The sequence below is a fragment of the Ciconia boyciana genome, chromosome 1 (assembly GCF_034638445.1).
Source record: "Ciconia boyciana chromosome 1, ASM3463844v1, whole genome shotgun sequence".
NCBI classification, from domain to species: domain Eukaryota; kingdom Metazoa; phylum Chordata; class Aves; order Ciconiiformes; family Ciconiidae; genus Ciconia; species Ciconia boyciana.
Window position 1 is genome coordinate 1443587 of NC_132934.1, and position 26239 is coordinate 1469825.

At 68.8% G+C, this 26239-nt stretch overlaps 1 protein-coding gene across 1 annotated transcript in view; it reads right to left on the reverse strand.

Moving 5' to 3' along the window:
- Positions 1-706: 706 nt before the first annotated feature.
- The window catches only part of FLNC (filamin C), a 64339-nt gene continuing 38806 nt past the window's right edge, over positions 707-26239 (reverse strand). Inside the window, 23 exon segments of the mRNA XM_072856559.1 lie at positions 707-1003; positions 1771-1985; positions 2790-3009; positions 4290-4466; positions 5848-5977; positions 6920-7035; positions 8045-8182; positions 9332-9367; positions 9370-9600; positions 13021-13263; positions 15006-15128; positions 15235-15387; positions 17274-17477; positions 17754-17915; positions 19005-19178; positions 19744-19872; positions 20027-20167; positions 20302-20389; positions 21912-22159; positions 22252-22275; positions 23452-23641; positions 25250-25406; positions 25489-25612. Coding sequence (XP_072712660.1) covers positions 816-1003; positions 1771-1985; positions 2790-3009; positions 4290-4466; positions 5848-5977; positions 6920-7035; positions 8045-8182; positions 9332-9367; positions 9370-9600; positions 13021-13263; positions 15006-15128; positions 15235-15387; positions 17274-17477; positions 17754-17915; positions 19005-19178; positions 19744-19872; positions 20027-20167; positions 20302-20389; positions 21912-22159; positions 22252-22275; positions 23452-23641; positions 25250-25406; positions 25489-25612 — 3611 coding nt within the window. The 3' untranslated portion in view covers positions 707-815.

The window sequence follows — 26239 nt, forward strand, 5'->3', positions numbered from 1 at the left end:
CCCCTCTGGGTCCCCATATCCCACCCCAGACCCCCCAGGGCCCCCCTCCCCCGATCTCCTGCCATGGACCCCCAGGACCCCTCTGGGTCCCCATATCCCACCCCAGACCCCCCAGGGCCCCCCTCCCCCGATCTCCTGCCATGGACCCCCAGGACCCCCTCTGGGTCCCCATATCCCACCCCAGACCCCCTCTCCCACCCCAGGGCCCCCTCTGGGTCCCCATATCCCACCCCAGACCCCCCAGGACCCCCCCCTCCCCTGATCTCCTGCCATGGACCCCCCAGGACCCCCTCTGGGTCCCCATATCCCACCCCGGACCCCCCAGAGCCCCCCCAGCACCCCAGTATCCCACCCCAGACCCCCCAGGGCCCCCTCCCCCGATCTCCTGCCATGGACCCCCAGGACCCCCTCTGAGCCCCCATATCCCACCCAGGACCCCCCAGAGCCCACCCCAGCACCCCAGTATCCCACCCCAGACCCCCCAGGGCCCCCCCTCCCCGATCTCCTGCCATGGACCCCCAGGACCCCCTCTGGGTCCCCATATCCCACCCCGGACCCCCTGGGACCCCCAGCACCCCACCCCAGACCCCCTCTCCCACCCCAGGACCCCTCTGGGTCCCCATATCCCGCCCCGGACCCCCAGGGCCCCCATATCCCACCCCAGACTCCTCCGGACCCCCCCAGCCCCCGCAGCGACCACAGCACCCCGAGTCTCCCAGTGCTTTATTGGTGGGGCCGGGACCCCTTGGGGACCCCCCAGGTCCCCTTGGGGACCCCGGGCCTCCTCCCCCTCTCGGGGTGGGGGTTCGGGGGGGTCAGGGGACAGTGACGCGGTAGGGGCTGCCGGGGACGTTGTCGTCGCCCCAGCGCAGGATGAGGACGTAATCGCCCTTCTCCTTGACGGTGTAGGTGACGTTGTAGACGCGGTTGCCCACGTGCTTGACGTAGACCTCCTCGCAGGGGGTCTTGGGGCCGTGCACCCCCACCATCAGCATGTTGGTGCCTGGGGGCGGGGGAAGGCGCTTGAGACCCTGACCCCCCCCTGCCGGACCCCGACCCCCCGATGACCGATGGCGTCACCCACCGGACCCCCGGTCACCCAGCGCATCCCCCCAGGACCCCCAGGACCCCCAGGACCCCTGAGACCCCCGGGACCCCCTGATGACCCACCACATCCCCCCAGCCCCCAGCCCCCCTTCTGACGCCAGCCCCCCAGCCCCCCCAGTGACCCATCACCTCCCCTCCCAGGCCCCCAGGACCCCTGAGACCCCCTGGGACCCCCCAGACCCCCCAATAACCCATCACCTCCCCTCCCAGGACACCCTGGGACCCCCAAGACCCCCTGAGACCCCCGGGACCCCCTCTGACCCACCACATCCCCCCCAGCCCCCAGCCCCTTCTGACCCCAGCCCCCCCAGCCCCCCCAGTGACCCATCACCTCCCCTCCCAGGCCCCCAGGACCCCTGAGACCCCCTGGGACCCCCAGACCCCCCAATAACCCATCACCTCCCCTCCCAGGACACCCTGGGACCCCCAAGACCCCCTGAGACCCCCAGGACCCCCTCTGACCCACCACATCCCCCCCAGCCCCCAGCCCCCTTCTGACCCCAGCCCCCCCAGCCCCCCAGTGACCCATCACCTCCCCTCCCAGGCCCCCCAGGACCCCCTGAGACCCCTGGGACCCCCAGCCCCCCCCAATAACCCATCACCTCCCCTCCCAGCCCCCCGGACCCCCAGGCCCCCCTGACCCCCGGGACCCCCCCCACGCACCGGCCTTGCTGCAGTCCACGGTGAAGTGGTTCTTCTGGCCCAGGAAGGCGGTGGCCAGCCCGGGGCCCCGGGCCACCACCTTCCCCGCGTCCGAGGAGAACTTGGGGAGCCCCCCGAAGGCGGGGGGGCCCCGCGACGCCGTCCCCCCCCGCGTCACCGTCTCCACCAGCACCGTCGACGTCTCGTGCAGGCTGTGTCCCCCCGACAGGCGCGGGCTTTGGGGACGCGGGGACGCCGTCAGCCCCCCACCGCCACGGGGACACCCCCCCCCCACCCCGTCGTACCACTCTGGGGACCCCCGGGGACCCCCTCCTGTGTCACCCTCTGTCACATGAGCCCGGGGACCCCGTCACGCCGACCTGGGCATCCCCAGCATGGCACCCTGGGGACCCCCACCCTGTCACCCTGGGGACCCCCAATCACATCACCCCAGGGACCCCCCACCCTATCACCCTGGCGACCCTCTGTCACATGACCCTGGGGGCATCCCATCACGTCACCCTGGGGACCCCCCACCCTGTCACCCTGGGGACCCCCTGTCACATGACCCTGGAGACATCCCATCACGTCACCCTGGGGACCCCCCCACCCTGTCACCCTGGGGACCCCTGTCACATGACCCTGGGGGCATCCCATCACGTCACCCTGGGGACCCCCCACCCTGTCACCCTGGGGACCCCCTGTCACATGACCCTGGGGACATCCCATCATGTCACCCTGGGGACCCCCCCACCCTGTCACCCTGGGGACCCCAATCACGTCACCCCGGGGACCCCCCACCCTGTCACCCTGGGGACCCCCATCACGTCACCCCAGGGACCCCCCACCCTGTCACCCTGGGGACCCCAATCACGTCACCCTGGGGACCCCCACCCTGTCACCCTGGGGACCCCCATCACGTCACCCCAGGGACCCCTGTCACAGCACCCTGGGGACCCCTTGTCACCTCCCCCCAAGCACCCCCGTCCCCGTCCCTCCCCGGGGACCCCCAGGACCCGTCCCCATCCCCCCGACCCGTACCGGTGACCTTGGCCTTGAAGGGGCTACCGACGATGTGGTGGGGGCCACCGTACTTGATAGAGATGAGGTAGTTGCCGGGGGCCATGGGGGTGTAGGTGACGCGGTGGCCCTCGGCGCACTCCACGCAGTCCAGCTTCACCTTGGAGGGGCCGTCGATGGTGACGGCCAGCGCGCCCGCCCCCGCGTTGGCCGTCTTCACCAGGAACTCCGAGCACACGCCTGCGACGGGCGGGTCAGGCGCCGGCACCGCGCCACGGCCGCCGCCCCGCTGCCCCCGCCCCGTGGCCACCAGCCCGAGCTGTGGCTCCACGCCGTGGCCGTGGCCCCATGGCCACCACCCCGTGGCCACCAGCCTGAGCCGTGGCTCCATGCCGTGGCTGTGGCCCCATGGCCACCAACCCGAGCCATGGCTCCACACCGTGGCCGTGGCCCTGTGGCCCCATGGCCCCCACCCCGTGGCCCCCAGCCCGAGCCATGGCTCCACGCCGTGGCTGTGGCCCCATGGCCCCATGGCCCCCACCCTGGGGCCACCAGCCTGAGCCGTGGCTCCACACTGTGGCCGTGGCCCCATGGCCACCGCCCCGTGGCCACCAGCCCGAGCCGTGGCTCCACGCCGTGGCCGTGGCCCCATGGCCACCGCCCCGTGGCCACCAGCCTGAGCCGTGGCTCCACGCCGTGGCCGTGGCCCCATGGCCACCAACCCGTGGCCACCAGCCTGAGCCGTGGCTCCACGCCATGGCTGTGGCCCCATGGCCACCAACCCGAGCCGTGGCTCCACACCGTGGCCGTGGCTCCATGGCCACCGCCCCGTGGCCACCAGCCTGAGCCGTGGCTCCACGCTGTGGCTGTGGCCCCATGGCCACCAACCCGAGCCATGGCTCCAGACCGTGTCCGTGGCCCTGTGGCCCCATGGCCCCCACCCCGTGGCCCCCAGCCCGAGCCGTGGCTCCACACCGTGGCCATGGCCCCATGGTCACCACCCCGTGGCCACCAGCCTGAGCCGTGGCTCCACACCGTGGCTGTGGCCCCATGGCCCCCACCCCATGGCCGCCAGCCTGAGCTGTGGCTCCACTCCGTGGCTGTGGCCCCATGGCCACCAACCCGAGCCATGGCTCCACACCATGGCCGTGGCCCCGTGGCCCCATGGCCCCCACCCTGTGGCCCCCAGCCCGAGCCGTGGCTCCACACCGTGGCCGTGGCCCCATGGCTACTGCCTCGTGGCCACCAGCCTGAGCCGTGGCTCCACACTGTGGCCCCATGGCCCCCACCCTGTGGCCACCAGCCTGAGCTGTGGCTCCACACCATGGCTGTGTCCCCACGGTCACCACCCCATGGCCACGTCCCCATGGCCACCACCCCGAGCCGTGACCCCACCCCACGGCCACCACTCCACGGGCTCGTCCACGTCCCCATCACCGCCCTCCCACCCCGCGGTATTGCCCGTGGCCACCTCCCCATGGCCACCACCCAGAGCCGGGTCCCCCCGCCAGCGGTGTCACCTGTGAGGCCGCCCTCGAGGCCGGGGCCGTAGGCGGTGACGAGCCCGGGGTCCCCGGCCTGGCTCTGCTCGCCCACGCGGATGTTGAAGGGGCTGCCGGGCACGTGGCGCCCGTTGAAGCGCAGGTCGATGGAGTGGACCCCGTTCTCCCGCGGCAGGAACCCGATGGCGTACTTGTCTGGGGGTGCCACCGCGTCACCGACCGCCCCCGCGCCGCGGCACCCCGTCCCCGTGTCCCCACATCCCCGTGTCCCCATGCCCCGTGTCCCTGCGTCCCTCGTGTCCCCGTGTCCCCACATCCCCGTGTCCCCATGCCCCGTGTCCCCATGCCCCGTGTCCCTGCGTCCCTCGTGTCCCCGTGTCCCCACATCCCCGTGTCCCCATGCCCCGTGTCCCTGCGTCCCTCGTGTCCCCGTGTCCCCACATCCCCGTGTCCCCATGCCCCGTGTCCCCATGCCCCGTGTCCCTGCGTCCCTCGTGTCCCCACATCCCCGTGTCCCCATGCCCCGTGTCCCTGCGTCCGCTCGTGTCCCCACATCCCCGTGTCCCCATGCCCCGTGTCCCCATGCCCCGTGCCCCTGCCTCCCTCGTGTCCCCGCATTCCCGTGTCCCCATGCCCCGTGTCCCTGCGTCCCTCGTGTCCCCGCATTCCCGTGTCCCCACATTCCCCACATCCCCATATCCCTGTGTCCCCATGTCCCTGCATCCGCTGTGTCCCCACATCCCTGTGTCCCCATGCCCCGTGTCCACATCCCCTGTGTCCCTGCATCCCCGTGTCCCCACATCCCCGTGTCCCCATATCCCTGTGTCCCCACGTCCCCGTATCCCTGCATCCCCATGTCCCCATGTCCCCATACCCCACACCCCATGTCCCCATGTCCCTGCATCCTGTGTCCCCACACCCCGTGTCCCCACACGCCATGTCCGGATATCCCGACGTCCCCACTCCCCGTGTCCCCATGTCCCTGCATCCTCTGTGTCCCCATATCCCCACGCCCCATGGCCCCTTGGCCCCATGCCCCATGTCCCCATGTCCCCACACCCCATGTCCCCATGTCCCTGCGCCCCATGTCCCTTCATCCCCTGTGTCCCCACATCACCGTGTCCCCATGTCCCTGCACCCCCTGTGTCCCCACACCCCGTGTCCCCACATCCCCATGTCCAATGTCCCCATGTCCCCCGTCCCCTTGTCCTCATGTCCCCCATCCCCATGTCCCCATGTCCCATGTCCCCACACCCTGTGTCCCCATGTCCCCCTGTCCCCATGTCCCCGTGTCCCATGTCCCCACATCCCCATGTCCAATGTCCCCACATCCCCATGTCCCCATGTCCCCTGTCCCCTTGTCCCCATGTCCTCCCATCCCCGTGTCCCCATGTCCCCACGTCCCCATGTCCCCCGTCCCCACACCCCATGTCCCTCCCCCCCCACGTCCCCGTCTCCCCACGTCCCCACACCCCATCTCCCGCCGTCCCCACACCCCCTGTCCCCATGTCCCCACGTCCCCGTGTCCCCACGTCCCCACACCCCATGTCCCCCTGTCCCCGTGTCCCCGTCCCACCGCTGTCCAGCTCGGAGACGTAGCACTCCTCCACGACGCCGGCCGGCGTGTGCACCTTGGCGTCGATGACGCCGCGCGCCCCGTTCAGCTGCACGGCGAAGGAGGCCGGCTGGTTCACTGTCACCGTCTCCTGCGGGGACACGGCGCTGGCACCGACTCCCGGGGAGCCGGGGGGGGACACACGGGCACAAGGTGGCCCAGGGGTGACACGGGGGACGCAGGGGTGACACGGCACAGGACCAGCACGGGGGACCCAGGGGTGGCATCGGGGGTGGCACCAGGGGTGGCATCCCAAGGGTGACACAGGGGACCAGGGGTGACAGTGGGGAGACAGAGGTGGCACCAAGGGGGTCCCAAGGGTGCCGCTGGGGTGCAAGGTGGCCCGGGGGGGACCCGGGGGTGACCCGGGGCACAGGGTGGCACGGGGTCAGCATGGGGGGCGCAGGGGTGGCACCAGGGGTGGCATCCCAAGGGTGGCACAGGGGCACGGGGTGGCCCAGGGGGTGACACGGGGCACCCAGGGGTGACAGGGGGGAGACAGAGGTGGCACCAAGGGTGACACCAAGGGTGGCAGCAGGAAGGGGTCCCAAGGGTGCCACAGGGGTGCAAGGTGGCCCAGGGGTGACCCAGGGGACCCGGGGGTGACCCCGGGGCACAGGGTGGCACAGGGTCAGCATGGGGGGCACAGGGGTGGCACCAGGGGTGGCAGCAGGAAGGGGTCCCAAGGGTGACACACAGGCACAAGGTGGCCCAGGGGTGACACCGGGGACCCAGGGGTGCCACAGGGTGACAGCAGGGGTGACATGGGCGAGAGAGAGGTGACACCAAGGGTGACACCAGGGGGGTCCCGGGGCTGCAAGGTGGCCCGGGGGGGGACCCGGGGGACCCGGTGGTGGCACCAGGGGTGGCACAGGGTCAGCACGGGGGTCCCAGAGGTGGCATCAGAGGGGGCTTCCAAGGGTGCCACATGGGCACAAGGTGGCCCAGGGGTGACACGGGGGTCCCAGGGGGACCCTGTGGAGCCCCGGGGGTGGAGGTGACACTGGGGCGGTGACTGGGTGTCCCCGGGTACCTGGAGGCTGGTGACAGTGAGGCGGCGGGCGTCATCGGAGTGGGAGGCCACCGGCACCACGAAGGGGCTGTCGGGGATGTGCTCCTCGTTGAACTTGATGGAGACCTCGTAGTCGCCTGGGGACACACGGGTGGCCTCGCACGGGGACACCGCGCACGGGGACAGCCTCGCACGGGGACAGCTTTGCGAGGGGACGCGCTTGCACGGGGAAAGCCCTCGCATGGGGACGGCCTTGCACAGGGACGTCGTCACACGGGGACACCCTTGCACGGGGACAACCCTCACGTGGGGACGGCCTTGCACGGGGACACCCTCGCACGGGGACACCCTCGCACGGGGACACCCTTGCATGGGGACACCCTTGCACGGGGGACATTGTCACACGGGGACACCCTTGCATGGGGACACCCCTCATGTGGGGACACCCTCGCACGGGGACACCCTTGCACGGGGACCCAGCTGCATGAGGAGGACCCTCGCACGGGGACCTTCTTGCACGGGGACGCCCTTGCATGGGGACATCCTTGCATAGGGACAACCCTCACGTGGGGACGGCCTTGCACGGGGACACCCTCGCACGGGGGACATTGTCACATGGGGACACCCTTGCACGGGGACTCTGCTGCATGAGGAGGACCCTCGCACGGGGACACCCTTGCACGGGGATGCCCTTGCACGGGGACAACCCTCACATGGGGACACCCTCGCATGGGGACCTTCTTGCACGGGGAAAGCCCTCGCATGGGGACGGCCTTGCACAGGGACGTCGTCACACGGGGACACCCTTGCACGGGGACAACCCTCACGTGGGGACGGCCTTGCACGGGGACACCCTCGCACGGGGACACCCTTGCACGGGGACCCAGCTGCATGAGGAGGACCCTCGCACGGGGACCTTCTTGCACGGGGACGCCCTTGCACGGGGACACCCTCGCACGGGGACAACCCTCACGTGGGGACAGCCTTGCACGAGGACACCCTCGCATGGGGACAACCCTCACGTGGGGACACCCTCGCACGGGGACGCCCTCACACGGGGACAACCCTCGCACGTGGGTCCCTCCCGGCACGAGGGCTGGGGGGCTGGGGGGCTGGGGGGCTGGGGGGCGGCCCCCCCAGACCCACCGGGCTCCTGGACGAGGTAGGAGACGCCGCAGGAGCCGTCCTTGCGGTCCTCGAAGGCGATCTCGGCCTTGCTGGGCCCCTCCACCGCGATGGAGAGGCCCCCGGCCCCCGCCTCCCGCGTCCAGATGCTGAACTCGGCTGGGGGGGGGACACGCAGGGACACCCGTGGGTGCCCCCGTCCTCCGCCGGCACCCCAGGGCCAGCGCCAGCCCCACGGCCCCTGCACCCGCATCCCCCCCCCCAAATACACCCGTGCTCCCCTGCCCGTTGCACCCACAGCCCCCCAGCTGCAGCCAGACGCCCCGCTGAAACCCCCGTTGCACCCGTAGCCCCCCAACTGCACCCATATTGCCCCAAATGCACCCCCAGCTGCACCCCCAGCCCCCATTGCCCCCACAGCCCCCATTGCACCCACATCCCCCCATTGCACCCCCAGCCCCCATTGCCCCCACAGCCCCCCATTGCCCCCACATCCCCCCATTGCACCCACACCCCCCACCTACACCCACACACCCCCAACTGCGCCCATTGCCCCCATTGCCCCCATTGCTCCCCCATTGCCCCCACCCCCCATTTCCCCACACCCCCACCTCCACCCCCCATTGCCCCCATAGCCCCCCACCTACACCCACCCCCCAACTGCACCCATACCCCCCATTGCCCCCACACCCCCCATTTCCCCACAGCCCCCACCTCCACCCCCCATCCCATTGCCCCCATAGCCCCAACTGCCCCCACCCCCCATTGCCCCTGTAGCCCCCACCCACACCCACACCCCCTTCACCCACACCCCCATTGCCCCCTGTAGCCCCCCACCTACACCCATGCCCCCCATTTCCCCCACGCCCCCCACCCACACCCCACCCCCTTCACCCACACCCCCATTGCCCCCATAGCCCCCCACCTACACCTATGCCCCCCATTTCCCCCACGCCTCCCCCCACACCCCCACCCCCTTCACCCACACCCCCATTGCCCCCATAGCCCCCCACCCACACCCCACCCCCTTCACCCACACCCCCATTGCCCCCGTAGCCCCCCACCTACACCCATGCCCCCCATTTCCCCCACGCCCCCCCCACACCCCCACCCCCTTCACCCACACCCCCATTGCCCCCGTAGCCCCCCACCTACACCTATGCCCTCCCATTTCCCCACGCCCCCACCCACACCCACACCCCCTTCACCCACACCCCCATTGCCCCCATAGCCCCCCTTCACCCACCCCCCATCGCCCCCATAGCCCCCCCCCCCTTCACCCACCCCCCATCGCCCCCACGCCCCTACCTGGCACGCCGGCCACGCCGCGCTGGAGGCCGGTGCCCCCGCCCGCACCTTGTGGGCCCCCCCCTCGCCCAGCGGCCCCACGGTGAACTGGAAGGGGGTGCCGGGCACGTGCTGCCCCCGGTACTTGACGCTGACGGTGTGGGGGCCCATCTCCTGGGGCACGAAGCGGACGCTGTAGACCCCCCCGCCCCCCGCCACCACCTCCGCCTCCAAGCGCTGCCCCGAGGGGCTCAGCACCTGCGCCGCCAGCTCCTGGGGGGACGCCTCGCCTGCGGGGACACCGCGGCGCCCGGGCACCCAGTCAACGTGGCGCCGCGGCACCCCGGCGCCCCATCGCCCCGGCGCCGGGGCGCCCGGGCACCGCGTCGACGTGGCGCCGTGTCGACGTGGCGCCGCGGCACCCCAGCACCATGGCGTCATGTCACCATGTCACCAGGGCACTGCGGCACCAGGGCACCGCGGCGCCGTGTCATCACCATGTCACCCTGGCGCCATGGCACCATGTCAACGTGGCACCATGGCGCCCCAGCACCCCGTCACCGGGACACCAGGGCACCGTGTCACCATGGCACCATGGCACCCCAGCACCATGGCGTCATGTCACCATGTCACCAGGGCACTGCGGCACCAGGGCACCGCGGCGCCGTGTCATCACCATGTCACCCTGGCGCCATGACGCCATGTCAACATGGCACCATGTCAACGTGGCACCATGGCGCCCCAGCACCCCGTCACCGGGACACCAGGGCACCGTGTCACCATGGCACCATGTCACCAGGGCACCCCAGCACACCAGGGCACCATGTCACCATGTCACCAGGGCACTGCGGCACCAGGGCACCGCGGCGCCATGTCATCACCATGTCACCCTGGCGCCATGATGCCATGTCAACATGGCACCATGTCAACGTGGCACCATGGCGTCATGTCACCATGTCACCGGGACACCAGGGCACCGTGTCACCATGGCACCATGTCACCAGGGCACCCCAGCACACCAGGGCACCATGTCACCATGTCACCATGTCACCAGGGCACCCCGTCACCCCGTCACCCCGGGGCACCGTGGCACCACATCAACATGGCACCATGGCACCCCATCACTATGGCGTCATGTCACCATGTCACCGTGGCACCAGGGCACCGTGTCACCATGGCACCATGGCACCATGGCACCCCAGCACTATGGCGTCATGTCACCATGTCACCATGTCACCAGGGCACCGTGTCACCATGGCACCATGGCACCCCAGCACTATGGCGTCATGTCACCATGGCACCAGGGCACCGTGTCACCATGGCACCATGGCACCATGGCACCCCATCACTATGGCGTCATGTCACCATGTCACCATGGCACCAGGGCACCGTGTCACCATGGCACCATGGCACCATGGCACCCCATCACTATGGCGTCATGTCACCATGTCACCATGGCACCAGGGCACCGTGTCACCATGGCACCATGGCACCATGGCACCCCATCACTATGGCGTCATGTCACCATGTCACCATGTCACCAGGGCACCGTGTCACCATGGCACCATGGCACCCCATCACCCCATCACCATGGCACCCCGGCACCCCGGCACCCCATCACCAGGCCACCATGGCGACATGTCACCATGTCACCCTGTGCCCCCCCACCCCGTCACCCCCTCCCCTTGTCACCCTGTCACCCCCCCAGGCACCCACCGGGAGCCCCTCCCACCCCGAGACCCTCCAGGGCCTGCGTGTGCCCCCGCTGGGTGCAGACCCCCCCCGTGGGCGTGCAACCACGTGCAAAGGGACACGCGTGCGCTCGCAAGACCGCGCCCGCCCGTGCGCACGCGTGCACGCCTGCGAGTTTGCACGCTTACGCCGAGGGCGCGCGCGTCCCCGTGAGCGTGCCACGCCCGCTTGTGCAAAGGCCCCCACGAGGGCCAGCCTTGCCCCTCCCCCCCCCCCACCGCAACCTCCGCGCACGTCCCCGTGCGAGGGGTGCGCGTCCCCCCTCGTGAGCGCGGCCGCCGGTGCCCGGCCGCCACCGCACGCGTGTGCAAAGGCAGCCGCCCGCGAGCGAGCGTGTCCCCGGAGCTGCGGGGACACGGGCGTGCGTCCTGGCCTCGTGCGAGGCCTCGTGCGAGGGGCACACGCGGGCTGGCGGGGGGGGTGGGGGGGGGCGTGTGCTGGCCCCGGTGCGAGCGCGCGGCCCTCGTGCAAGGGCACGCGGCCTCCGCGAGCACGCGCAGCCCCCGTGCGAGCGCACTCCCACGTGCACGTGCGCCCAGCCCCGGTGCAAACACGCTCCCCTGTGAGCACCCAGCCCTCGTGCACGCCCCCTCCCTTGCACGCACAGCACCCGTGCACGCACAGCACCCGTGCACACGCAGCACCCGTGCACGCTCCCTCCCTTGCACACCCAGCACCCGTGCACGCACAGCACCCGTGCACGCCCCCTCCCTTGCACGCACAGCACCCGTGCAAGCGCACTCTGACACCCCAGCGCACCCAGTACTTGTGCAAGCACGCTCCCTTGCACGCACAGCACCCGTGCAAGCACCCTCCCTTGCACGCCCATAGCACCCATACAAGCCCAGCACCCGTGCAAGCACACTCCTTGCACACGCAGCACCCATGCAAGCGCACCCCTTGCACACACAGCACCCTTGCACACACAGCACCCTTGCACACCCCCTCCCTTGCACGCACAGCACCCTTGCACACACAGCACCCATGCATGCCCCCTCCCTTGCACGCACAGCACCCGTGCGAGCACAGCACCCGTACACGCCCCTTCCCTTGCACGCACAGCACCTGTGCAAGTGCACCCCTTGTGCACACACAGCACCCGTGCAAGCGCACTCCTTACACGCACAGCACCCGTGCAAGTACAGCACCCGTGCACGCCCCTTCCCTTGCACACCCAGCACCCATGCAAGCACAGCACCCTCGCACACCCAGCACCCGTGCATGTCTCCTCCCTTGCACACCCAGCACCCGTGCACACCCAGCACCCTCGCACACCCAGCACCCGTGCACGTCTCCTCCCTTGCACACCCAGCACCCGTGCACACCCAGCACCCGTGCACGCCCTCTCCCTCGCACACCCAGCACCCGTGCACACCCAGCACCCTCGCACACCCGGCACCCGTGCAGACACAGCACCCGTGCATGCCCTCTCCCTCGCACACCCAGCACCCGTGCACGCCCCCTCCCTCGCACACCCAGCACCCTCACACACCCAGCACCCGTGCACACCCAGCACCCTTGCACACCCAGCACCCTTGCACACCCAGCACCCTTGCACACCCAGCACCTGTGCACACCCAGCACCCGTGCAAGCCCAGCACCCTTGCACACCCAGCACCCATGCAAGCACAGCACCTGTGCACACCCAGCACCCGTGCACGCCCCCTCCCTCGCACACCCAGCACCCTCACACACCCAGCACCCGTGCACACCCAGCACCCTTGCACACCCAGCACCCATGCACGCACAGCACCTGTGCACACCCAGCACCCGTGCACGCCCTCTCCCTTGCACACCCAGCACCCGTGCACACCCAGCACCCTCGCACACCCAGCACCCGTGCACACCCAGCACCCATGCACGCCCTCTCCCTCGCACACCCAGCACCCGTGCAAGCATAGCACCCGCACATGCCCCCTCCCTCGCACACCCCCCCTCCCCCCCGGGCCGGCACCCACCCTCCTGGCCGCGGGCGATGGAGCCGAAGGAGCCCAGGCCCTCGCGGGCCAGGAAGCCCCCGAAGACGTTGGGGAAGGGGTCCCCGCCGACCTGGGTGGACTCCTCCACCCGCACCTCCCGCGTGGTCTCGCCGCCCCGCGTCTTGCTGATCTCGGTGCGCTCGGTGCGCGTGTAGGTGTGGCTGCTCCGCGTGAAGGTGCGCGTCAGGCGCTCCTGCGCCGACACCATCTGGAACCAGTTCCCTGGCGGCCGCCGCGCCCGGCGGGGAGGGCGACGGGACGGGGAGAGGCGCGGGGGGAGGACGGAGGGGAGGAGGTGGGGTGGGGGAGACGTGGGGGAGACGTGGGTGGGGAGATGTGGTTGGATGGAGACATGGATGGATGGGGACGTGGATGGATGGGGACGTGGGAGGGTGGAGACGTGGGAGGGTGGAGACGTGGGTGGGTGGAGACGTGGGTGGAGACATGGATGGATGGAGACGTGGATGGATGGGGACGTAGATGGATGGAGACGTGGGAGGGTGGAGACGTGGATGGGTGGAGACGTGGATGGAGACGTGGGTGGGGGAGATGTGGTTGGGTGGAGACGTGGATGGATGGAGACATGGGAGGGTGGAGACGTGGGTGGGTGGAGACGTGGGTGGGTGGAGAGGTGGATGGAGACGTGGATGGATGGAGACATGGATGGATGGAGACGTGGATGGATGGAGACATGGGAGGGTGGAGACGTGGGTGGGTGGAGACATGAATGGGTGGAGAGGTGGATGGAGACATGGATGGATGGAGACGTGGGTGGAGACGTGGGTGGGTGGAGACGTGGGTGGGTGGAGACGTGGGTGGAGACATGGATGGATGGAGACGTGGGAGGGTGGAGACGTGGGTGGGTGGAGACGTGGATGGGTGGAGAGGTGGATGGAGACATGGATGGATGGAGACGTGGATGGAGACGTGGGTGGAGATGTGGGTGGGTGGAAACGTGGATGGATGGATGGAGACATGGATGGATGGAGACATGGATGGATGGAGACATGGGAGGGTGGAGACGTGGTTGGGTGGAGACGTGGACGGAGACAGGGATGGATGGAGACATGGATGGGTGGAGACGTGGATGGAGATGTGGGTGGAGATGTGGGTGGGTGGAGAGGTGGATGGAGACGTGGGTGGGTGGAGACACAGGTGGATGGAGACGTGGGTGGAGACATGGGTGGGTGGAGACGTGGGTGGGTGGAGACGTGGGTGGATGGAGACGTGGGTGGAGACATGGGTGGGTGGAGACATGGATGGGTGGAGACGTGGATGGAGACATGGATGGATGGAGACGTGGATGGAGACGTGGGTGGAGATGTGGGTGGGTGGAGAGGTGGATGGAGACGTGGGTGGGTGGAGACGTGGGTGGAGACATGGGTGGACACAAGGATGGATGGATGGAGACATGGATGGGCGGAGATGTGGGTGGATGGGAACATGGGTGGAGACATGGATGGAGACGTGGGTGGATGCAGGGGTGCACGTAGGGGTGGGTGCAGGGATGGACGGATGCAGGGATGGACACAGGGACGGGTGCGCAGACGGGCGGACACGCGGATGATCACAGGCACGAGCAGACACGTGTGGACAGATGAGCCCACGGACGGACGCGTGGATGGACACGTGGGTGGAGGCACAGGCGGGCGGAGGCACACCCGGAGGGACGCACGGACGGACGGACGCACGCACGGACGGACGGCGGGCGCGCGGACGGAGGCACGGACGCACGGGAGGGCACGGGCAGACGCGGACGGACACGGGGACGGACGGACGAGGAGAGAAGGAAGAAGGAGGCAGAAATCAGAGCTGGAGCGGCCGAGATGCGTCCCCGTCCCCGAGCCCCACGGAGGAGGAGGAGGAGGAGGAGAAGGAGGAGAAGGAGGAGAAGGAGGAGGAGGAGAAGGAGGAGGAGGAGGAGGAGGAGGAGGAGGAGGGGGGGGAGGAAGGCCAATCCCTACCTGGGATCTTGAGGTTGAGGTCGCAGGTGCTGCCGATGGTGGCGATGGAGGGGGCCTGCCGCCGGCGCGTGATGCTCTCCTTCATCCGCCCCTCGCCCGTCACCTTCACCGTGAAGGGGCTCCCTGCGGGTGACGGCCACCTCAGGGACCCGGTCACCGAGAGGGGACCCAAGGGTCCGGGCTCCCCGGTGCCACCCCACACGTCCCCCGCCCCCCCCCCCGGCCCCACCTGGGACGTGTTTGTCGGCAAACTTGATGTTGATGATGTAGTTGCCGGGCTCGGTGGGGCAGTAGGTGACCTTGCAGGTGCCGTCCTCCACGTCCTCACAGTTGATGTCCACCTTGCTGGGACCCTCGATGGACAGGCCCAGCCCGCCGTAGCCTGGGCAGCCACGGGGACACGCTCAGAGATGCCCCACTGCTGCTGTCCCCATCCTGGTCACGGTCACACCGTGGCCACCAGACCATCACATCCTGGTCGTGGTCACGCCGTGGCCACCAGCCCATCCCATCCTGGTCATGGTCACGCCATGGCCACCAGCCCATCCCATCCTGGTCATGGTCACGCCGTGGCCACCAGACCATCCTGTCCTGGTCGTGGTCACGCCATGGCCATAACCATGGCCACCACACCAACCCAGCCACCACCATGGCCACCATCCCATACTATGCTGGCCACAGCTATGGCATGGCCTTGCCACCATCCCATCTGGGCCTTGTCCATGCCACCACCATGGCCACCATCCAACCCCAGCCACAGCGACCATCCCACCTTGGCCACAGGCATGGTCACCATCTCATCCCAGCCATGACCACGGCCACCATCCCATCCACAACCATGGCCAAAATCCCATCCTAGCCATGGCCACCATCTCATCCCAGCCATGACCACGGCCTCCATCCCATCCTAGCCATGGCCACCATCTCATCCTGGCCATGGCAATCATCTCATCCTAGCCATGGCCACAGCCACCATCTCATCCACAACCATGGCCACCATCTCATCCTGGCCATGGCAATCATCTCATCCTAGTCATGGCCATGGCCACCATCTCATCCCAGCCATGACCACGGCCTCCATCCCATCCACAACCATGGCCACCATCTCATCCCAGCCATGACCACAGCCTCCATCCCATCCTGGCCATGGCCACCATCTCATCCTGGCCATGGCCACCATCTCATCCCAGCCATGACCACGGCCACCATCCCATCCACAACCATGGCCACCATCTCATCCCAGCCATGACCATGGCCTCCATCCCATCCTGGCCATGGCCACCATCTCATCCTGGCCATGGCCACCATCTCATCCCAGCCATGACCACGGCCACCATCCCATCCACAACCATGGCCACCATCTCATCCCAGCCATGACCATGGCCTCCATCCCATCCTAGCCACGGCCACCATCCCATCCACAATCACAGCCACCATTGCATCCCAGCCATGACCATGGCCTCCATCTCATCCTGGCCATGGCCACCATCTCATCCCAGCCATGACCACGGCCTCCATCCCATCCTAGCCACAGCCACCATCTCATCCTGGCCATGGCAATCATCTCATCCCTTCCTGGCCATGGCCACCATCTCATCCCAGCCATGACCACGGCCACCATCCCATCCACAACCATGGCCACCATTGCATCCCAGCCATGACCACAGCCTCCATCTCATCCTGGCCATGGCCACCATCTCATCCTGGCCATGGCCATGGCCTCCATCCCACGCTAGCCATGGCCACCATCTCATCCCAGCCATGACCACGGCCTCCATCCCATCCTAGCCACAGCCACCATCTCATCCTGGCCATGGCAATCATCTCATTCCATCCTGGCCATGGCCACCATCTCATCCCAGCCATGACCACGGCCACCATCCCATCCACAACCACAGCCACCATCTCATCCCAGCCATGACCATGGCCTCCATCCCATCCTGGCCATGGCCACCATCTCATCCTGGCCATGGCCATGGCCTCCATCCCATCCTAGCCACGGCCACCATCTCATCCTGGCCATGGCAATCATCTCATCCCATCCTGGCCATGGCCACCATCTCATCCCAGCCGTGACCACGGCCACCATCTCATCCCAGCCATGACCATGGCCTCCATCCCATCCTAGCCAGGGCCACCATCTCATCCCGGCCATCACCCCACCCCACCCTGGCCAAGGCCACGGCCACCACCCCATCCCAGCCATGACCACACCATGACCGGGACTGTCCCGCAGCCCCATCCCCACCCGTGGCCCCGGGCTCTCACCGGCGCTGCGCGTGTCCACGATGAACTCGGACACCTCGAACGTGTGACCTTCCACCAGCCCCTTGCCCCACACCTTCACCCGGCTGGCGTCCCCGATCTCCGACTGCCCCACCAGGATCTTGAAGGGGCTGTTGGTGACGTGCTGCCCGCTCTTCTTCACGCTCACCACGTGCTCGCCCACCTCCTTGGGTGTGAAGGAGATGCCTGGGGAGGGGACACCACCATCAGCCACCACCACCCAGCCCCTGGCCACCAGCGATGTGCCCTGGCCGTGGCCACCGAGCCCTGAGCACCCGATGCCATGGGGCCACCGCTCCCTGTGACCCCACAGCCCTTGTCCCACGTCCCCACGTCCAACATCGCCCTCTCTGTGTGCCCACCACCCTACAGCCCAGCTCTCCTGCGCCCACGTCCTCCTCGCCCCATGAGTGCCCATCGCTGTGTCCCCGTGTCCCCACGTCCCCGTGTCCCCCCACGCACCGATGTGGCGGTTGGGCAACCTCTTGAGCAGGCAGGGCTCCTCGTTGCCCGATGGCGCCCGGATGCTGGCCGTCAGCAGGCTCAGGTCCGTCTCGGTGATCTTCAGCGAGACGTCCGTCGAGGTGCCCACGTTGAGTTGGGACGTCCGCATGGAGTCGTCCCCTGCGGAGATGCCGTCAGCGGGGCCGAGGGGACGGTGGCCCCAGGTGGGTGGGGGGGATGGATGGGGTCCCCATGGGTCCCCAGGGTCAGGGACGGGCGGGGTTCCCATGGATGTGTGAGCAGGGTCCTCAAGGCCACGTGATAGGGTCCCCACGAGGTCCCCTGGGGCCATGTGATGGGGTCCTGGTGGCCACGCAGGGGTGGTCAAGGCCATGTGATGGGGTCTTGGAGGCTGGGAATGGATGGGGGTCCCCACGGTCATGTGGTGGGGTCCCCAAGGCCCCACGAGGTCCCCGTGGCCACGTGATGGCGTCCCTAAGGCCCCACGAGGTCCCCGTGACTGTGTGATGGCGTCCCCAAGGCCCCACGAGGTCCCCGTGGCCATGTGATGGGGTCCCCAAGGCCCCACAAGGTCCCCGTGACTGTGTGATGGGGTCCCCAAGGCCCCACGAGGTCCCCGTGGCCACGTGATGGCGTCCCCAAGGCCCCACGAGGTCCCCGTGACTGTGTGATGGGGTCCCCAAGGCCCCACGAGGTCCCCATGGCCACGTAATGGTGTCCCCAAGACCCCACAAGGTCCCTGTGGCCACGTGATGGCATCCCCAAGGCCCCATGAGGTCCCCATGGCCACATGATGGTGTCCCCAAGACCCCACAAGGTCCCCGTGGCCACGTGATGGCGTCCCCAAGGCCCCACGAGATCCCCATGGCCATGTGATGGGGTCCCCAAGGCCCCACAAGGTCCCCGTGACTGTGTGATGGGGTCCCCAAGGCCCCATGAGGTCCCTGTGACTGTGTGATGGTGTCCCCAAGGCCCCACGAGGTCCCCGTGGCCACATAATGGTGTCCCCAAGGCCCCACGAGGTCCCTGTGGCCACGTGATGGCGTCCCCAAGGCCCCACAAGGTCCCCGTGGCCACGCGATGGGGTTCTGGTGGCCAGGGATGGGCAGGGACACCACGACTATGTGATGGGTTCCCAGTGGCCGTGCAGGTGGCACCATAGCCATGACCACGCAGGGGTCCCCGTGGCCACGCGGAGGTCCCAAGGACCTTGGTGGGCTCCCCAAGACCACGGGGGTCCCATCTCACCGGTGATCTTGGCGGTGAAGGGGCTGCCCGGGATGTGCTTGTCATCGAAGCGGACGATGATGTTGTAGTCCCCGGGGGCAGTGGGCAGGTAGGACACGGTGCAGGTCCCGTCCTTGTTATCCTGGCAGGTGATCTCCGCCTTGGAGGGACCTTCCACCGCCAACGAGAGCCCACCTGGGGGGCACGGGGTGGCCGTCAGGAGGCATTGGGGGTCTCCAGCCCCTTCCCAACCCCTCCTGGTGGCACCGGGAGGACATGGGGGACATCATGGGATTGGGATCTCCCAGTCCCATGGTGTCCACCATGGCCCAAACTCTCTGCCGTATGGAGCCCACCGTGATCTTCCAACCCCATGGTGCCCACCATGGCTCCAGGTCTCTGCCCCATGGCACCCATCATGGTGTCCCAACCCCATGATGTCCACCATGGCCTAAACTCTCTGCCATATGGAGCCCACCATGATCTTCCAACTTGTGGTGCCCACCACGGCCCCAACGCTCTGCCCCTTGCTGCCCACCATGATCTTCCAACCCCATGGTGCCCATCATGGCCCCAGCGCTCTGCCCCATGGCACCCATCACGGTCTGCCAACCCCACGGTGCCCACCATGGCCCAAACTCTCTGCCATATGGAGCCCACCATGATCTTCCAACTCCGTGGTGCCCACCATGGCCCCAACTCCGGGTGGTCTTCAAAACCCTCCCAGACCCCCTGGTGCCCCCCTTGGCCACCAACTCACCCTCCCCGGCATCCTTGGTGACGATGGTGAAGGTGCAGGGCTTGTTGACCATGCCGTGGCTCAGCCCCGGCCCGTAGGCGCTCACGTGCCGGGGGTTGATGGCGTCCACGTAGAACTGGAGGGGACTCCCTGTGGGGACACGGGGGACGACGGTCAGGGACCCCATGGGTGCTGCTCAACCCATGGGCGCCCAACCAAGGCGAGGTGGCATCGGCCTTGCTCAGCCACCTCCCAGTGCCTCCCAGTGCCTCCCAGTGCCTCCCAGTGCCCGCCGGGGTCTCACCGGGGATGTGGTTGCCGTCGTAGCGGATGTCCATCTCGTGCAGGCCCTTCTCGGTGGGGGCGTAGCGCACCGTCACCGTCCCGTCCTTGTTGTCGGTGATGTTGGGCCGCGCCGTCTTCCCCGAGGGCATCCGCACCTCCCCTGGGGACACCGCGTCAGCCCGCGGGGTGCGCCCCATAACCGGGCAGCCCTCACGCTGCACCCCACACCCGGTCCGTGCGCCCCCCCCACATCTGCCCCTCCCCACCCCGTGCCGTCCCCCCCCGCCCCCATACCTGTGATCTCGCCCTTCTGCACAGTGAAGGGGATGACGAGGTTGAAGGGGCGGAGGTTCTCAGCGGTGGCCGGGGGCTCCTCCGTGGCCTGACGCCGTGGGGCAGAGAGGAGGGGTAAGAACCACGGCACCCCATCGCGGGCACCCAGCCCCACGGTGACCATCACGGCCCCAACTCTCTGCCCCATGGTGCCCACCATGATCTCCCAACCCCACGGTGCCCACCACGGCCCCAACTCTCTGCCCCATGGTGCCCACCATGATCTCCCAACCCCACGGTGCCCACCACGGCCCCAACTCTCTGCCCCATGGTGCCCACCATGATCTCCCAACTCTGTGGTGCCCACCGTGGCCTCTACACTGCCCCATGGCGCCCATCATGGTCTGCCAACCCCATGGTGCCCACCACGGCCCCAACTCTCTGCCCCATGGTGCCCACCATGACCTCCAAACCCCATGGTGCCCACACGGCCCCAACTCTCTGCCCCATGGTGCCCACCATGGCCCCAACTCTCTGCCCCATGGTGCCCACCATGATCTCCCAACTCTGTGGTGCCCACCGTGGCCTCTACACTGCCCCATGGCGCCCATCATGGTCTGCCAACCCCACGGTGCTCACCACGGCCCCAACTCTCTGCCCCATGGTGCCCACCGTGGCCCCAACTCCCTGCCATATGGAGCCCACCATGACCTCCAAACCCCATGGTGCCCACACGGCCCCAACTCTCTGCCCCATGGTGCCCACCGTGGCCCCAACTCTCTGCCCCATGGTGCCCACCATGATCTCCCAACCCCATGGTGCCCACACGGCCCCAACTCTCTGCCCCACGGTGCCCACCATGATCTCCCAACCCCATGGTGCCCACCACGGCCCCAACTCTCTGCCCCATGGTGCCCACCACGGCCCCAACTCTCTGCCCCATGGTGCCCACCATGATCTCCCAACCCCATGGTGCCCACCACGGCCCCAACTCTCTGCCCCATGGTGCCCACCACGGCCCCAACTCTCTGCCCCATGGTGCCCACCATGATCTCCCAACCCCATGGTGCCCACACGGCCCCAACTCTCTGCCCCATGGTGCCCACACGGCCCCAACTCTCTGCCCCATGGTGCCCACCATGATCTCCCAACCCCACGGTGCCCACCGTGGCCCCAACTCTCTGCCCCATGGTGCCCACCATGATCTCCCAACCCCATGGTGCCCACCGTGGCCCCAACTCTCTGCCCCATGGTGCCCACCATGATCTCCCAACCCCACGGTGCCCACCGTGGCCCCAACTCTCTGCCCCATGGTGCCCACCATGATCTCCCAACCCCATGGTGCCCACCACGGCCCCAACTCTCTGCCCCATGGTGCCCACCATGGCCCCAACTCTCTGCCATATGGAGCCCACCATGACCTCCAAACCCCATGGTGCCCACACGGCCCCAAGTCTCTGCTCCATGGTGCCCACCGTGATCTCCCAACCCCACGGTGCCCACCACGGCCCCAACTCAGACCCCTGGTGCCCACCACGGCCCCAGCTCTCTGCCCCATGGCACCCACCACGCTCTTCCAACTCCACCCCACCTCCCAACCTCCCTCCCACCTCCACCGCAGAGGCACCCACCAGGACGTGGAAGGGGCTGTTGGGGACGTGCTCCCCCCCGAAGCGGATGGTGATGACGTATTTCCCGGGCTCGGGCGCCGTGTAGTAGATGTCGAAGGTGCCGTCGTGGTTCTCCACCACGTCCACGTCCAGCTCGGCCCCGTCGGGGGTGGACACCTTGCAGGTCACCTTCCCCTGCCCCGCCGCCTTGGCGTCCACCGTGATCACCGTCTCCTCTCCGATTTGGATGGTGGGACCCAAGCAGGCACCTGCGGGAGCCGCGGGGAGGTCACGGTCACGGGGACCCACAACCCAGCCCCCCAAGTCCCTCCCGGCCCCCCGGCCCCCCGGCGCCACTTACCCAGTCCGTGGCCCCCAATGGATACTGCAAAGAGAGACCAGGGAAAAGCACATAAGAAGGGGGCAGGGGGGCAGGGTTGGGGGGCCGGGGGGGCTCCGGGGGGGCCGGGGGGCCGACGCGTCCTGCTCTGCTCTGGGGGCACCCGCTCACCCCCACTGCGCCGTGGGGCAGGGTTGGGGGGGCGGCGGGGGGTGGGAAAGGGGTGGGGTGGGGGCGGTGGGGGAGCGGTGGGGTGGGGAGGGGTGGGGTGGGGGGCAGCAGTGGGGCAGGTGGGGTGCTGGGTGGGGCAGCGGCTATGGGGCAGGGGGTGGGGTGGGGGCAGCCATGGGGTGGCATGGGGCAAGGCAGGGGTGCCTGGGGTGGGATGGGATGCCGTGGGGCAGCACAGGGATGCCGTGGGGCTGCCGTGGGGCAGGGCAGAGATGCTGTGGGGCAGCATGGGGATGCCATGGGGATAGCACAGAGCAGTGGGGGGATGCCACGGGGCAGCGCAGGGATGCCGTGGGGCAGCGTGGGACAGTGTGGGGCAGGATGGGGAAACCGTGGGGCAGCATGGGGCAGGATGGAGAAGCCATGGGGCAGTGTGGGGCAGCACGGGGATGCTGTGGCGCAGCGTGGGACAGTGTGGGGCGGGATGGAGAAGCTATGGGGCAGTGTGGGGCAGCACGGGGATGCTGTGGGACAGTGTGGGGCAGGTTGGGGAAGCCATGGGGCAGCGTAGGGAAGCCGTGGGGCAGCACAGGGATGCCATGGCTGGAAGGAGGCAGCACAGGGATGGCACGGGGCAGCGCGAGGATGCCATGGGGCAGCGCAAGGATGCCGTAGGGCAGCGGTGGGATGCTGTGGGGCAGCGGTGGGATGCTGTGGGGCAGGATGGGGAAGCCGTGGGGCAGCGTAGGGGATCCATGGGGCAGCATGGGGATGCCGTGGCTGGAAGGAAGCAGCACAGGGATGCCATGGGGCAGCGGTGGGATGCTGTGGGGCAGCGTAGGGAAGCCGTGGGGCAGCACGGGGATGCTGTGGGACAGTGTGGGGCAGGATGGGGAAGGCGTGGGGCAGCACGGGGATGCCGTGGATGGAAGGAGGCAGCACAGGGATGCCACGGAGCAGCGGTGGGAAGCCGTGGGGCAGCGGTGGGAAGCCGTGGGGCAGCGGTGGGATGCCGTGGGGCAGCGAGGGGCGCCGTGGGGCAGGGCCCACCTGTGACGAGGCACTTGCTGGCGTCGCCGGCGGGCACGGCGTGGATGCGGAAGGGGGAGCAGGGGATCTCGTCCCCCCCGTACTTGATGGTGATGGTGTAGCGGCCCGGCAGGTCGGGGACGTAGGAGACCGTGTAGGTGCCGTCCCCGTTGTCCCGGATCGCCGCCTTCTTGGGCTGCCCCTCAGGGTCCTGCGGGCAGCACCCGGCTCAGCGCCCCACGGCGTGGGTGCCAGGGCAGCACCCACGCACATATGGGGCTCAGCACCCCATAGCGTGGGTGCCAGGGCACCTTATAGAATCATTGAGTTTGGCAAAGGGGCTCAGCACCCCGCTCCATGTGTGCCAGGGCACCCTATGGGGCTCGGCGCCCCATGGCGTGGGTGCCAGGGCAGCATCCATGCACATATGGGGCTCAGCGCCCCATAGCGTGGGTGCCAGGGCAGCACCCACGCACACATGGGGCTCAGCGCCCCGCGGCGTGGGTGCCAGGGCAGCACCCATGCACATATGGGGCTCAGCGCCCCACGGCGTGGGTGCCAGGGCAGCACCCACGCACATATGGGGCTCAGCGCCCCATAGCGTGGGTGCCAGGGCAGCATCCATGCACATATGGGGCTCAGCGCCCCATAGCGTGGGTGCCAGGGCAGCATCCATGCACATATGGGGCTCAGCGCCCCATAGCGTGGGTGCCAGGGCAGCACCCACGCACATATGGGGCTCAGCACCCCATAGCATGGGTGCCAGGGCACCTTATAGAATCATTGAGTTTGGCAAAGGGGCTCAGCACCCCGTTCCATGTGTGCCAGGGCACCCTATGGGGCTCGGCGCCCCACGGCGTGGGTGCCAGGGCAACCTATGGGGCTCAGCACCCCACGGTGTGGGTGCCAGGGCAGCACCCATGCACATATGGGTCTCAGCACCCCATAGCATGGGCTCCAGAGCACCCTACAGACCCCACCAGCACCCCACCACCCCACAGCAATGGGTGCAAGAGCACCATATGGGGCTCAGCGCCCCATAGCATGGGTCCCAGGGCAGTACAGGTGCACACTACAGGCCTCAGCACCCCATGGCATGGGTCTCAGGGCAGCACCCATGCCCCATATGGGTCTCAGCACCCCATAGCATGGGTGCCAGGGCACCCTACAGACCCCACCAGCACCCACCACTCCACAGCAACGGGTGCAAGAGCACCCTATGGGGCTCAGCGCCCCACGGCGTGGGTGCCAGGGCACCGTACAGGATTCAGCACCCCATTCCATGTGTGCCAGGGCACCCTATGGGGCTCAGCGCCCCACGGCGTGGGTGCAAGATCACCCTATGGGGCTCAGCGCCCCACGGCGTCGGTGCCAGGGCACCCTATGGGGCTCAGCGCCCCATGGCATCGGTGCCAGGGCACCCTATGGGGCTCAGCACCCCACGGCGTCGGTGCCAGGGCACCCTATGGGGCTCACCGCCCCATGGCGTCGGTGCCAGGGCACCCTATGGGGCTCAGTGCCCCACGGCATTGGTGCCAGGGCACCCTATGGGGCTCAGCGCCCCACGGCATGGGTGCAAGATCACCCTATGGGGCTCAGCGCCCCACGGCGTCGGTGCCAGGGCACCCTATGGGGCTCAGTGCCCCACGGCGTCGGTGCCAGGGCACCCTATGGGGCTCAGCGCCCCCCGGCGCGGGTCTCAGGGCAGCACCCATGCCCCATACAGGCCTCAGCCCCCCGCAGCACGGGTCCCCGGGCAGCACCCAGGCACGTGTGGGGCTCGGCCCCCCGGCGGGCGCCCCAGCGCCCCGGCGCTCACCAGGATCTGGACGGTGAGCAGCCCCTCGCCGGCGTCGCGGGCGTCGATGGTGAACTCCACGGGCAGGCTGGCGGGGATGCCGCTGCTGCTCAGCCCCGGCCCGCTGGCTCGCACCTTGCTGGCGTCGTGGGCCGGCAGCACCTTGATCTTGAAGGGGCTGTGGGGCGGGCCCGGGGGTCAGCGGGGGGCAGGGGACCCCCGAGCCCGCGCCCGCCGCCCCGAGCGTGGGGGGTGCTCACCTGCGCGGCACCTCCTGGTCGGCGTACTTGACGGCCACGGTGTAGGGGCCGTCGGTGGCCGGGGTGTAGTTGACCTTGTGGGTGCCGTCACCGTTGTCGCGCACCTCCACCGGCTCCGCCAGACCTGCCGTCAGTGGGGCGGGGTGAGCCGTGGGGCAGGGTGAGCCGTGGGGCAGGGTGAGTGAGTCGTGGGGCAGGACATCTCTGGGCAGGGTGAGCCATGGGGCAGGGAGACCCGTGGGGCAGGGTGAGCTGTGGGGCAGGACATCTCTGGGCACGGTGAGCTGTGGGGCAGGGTGAGCTGTGGGGCAGGGTGAGCCATGGGGCAGGACATCTCTGGGCCGGGTGAGCTGTGGGGCAGGGTGAGCCATGGGGCAGGACATCTCTGGGCAGGGTGAGCTGTGGGGCAGGGTGAGCCATGGGGCAGGGTGAGCTGTGGGGCAGGGAGACCCGTGGGGCAGGACATCTCTGGGCCGGGTGAGCTGTGGGGCAGGGTGAGCCATGGGGCAGGACATCTCTAGGCAGGGTGACCTGTGGGGCAGGGTGAGCCAGGGGGCAGGGTGAGCCGTGGGGCAGGATTTCTCTGGGCAGGGTGAGCCGTGGGGTAGAGCAACATGTGGGGTGGGACATCCCTGGGAAGGGCACTCCATGGGGCCGGACACCCTATGGAGCAGGACACCCTATGGAGCAGGGCCTCCATGGGGCAGGACACCCTATGGAGCAGGGCCTCCATGGGCAGGGTACTCCATGG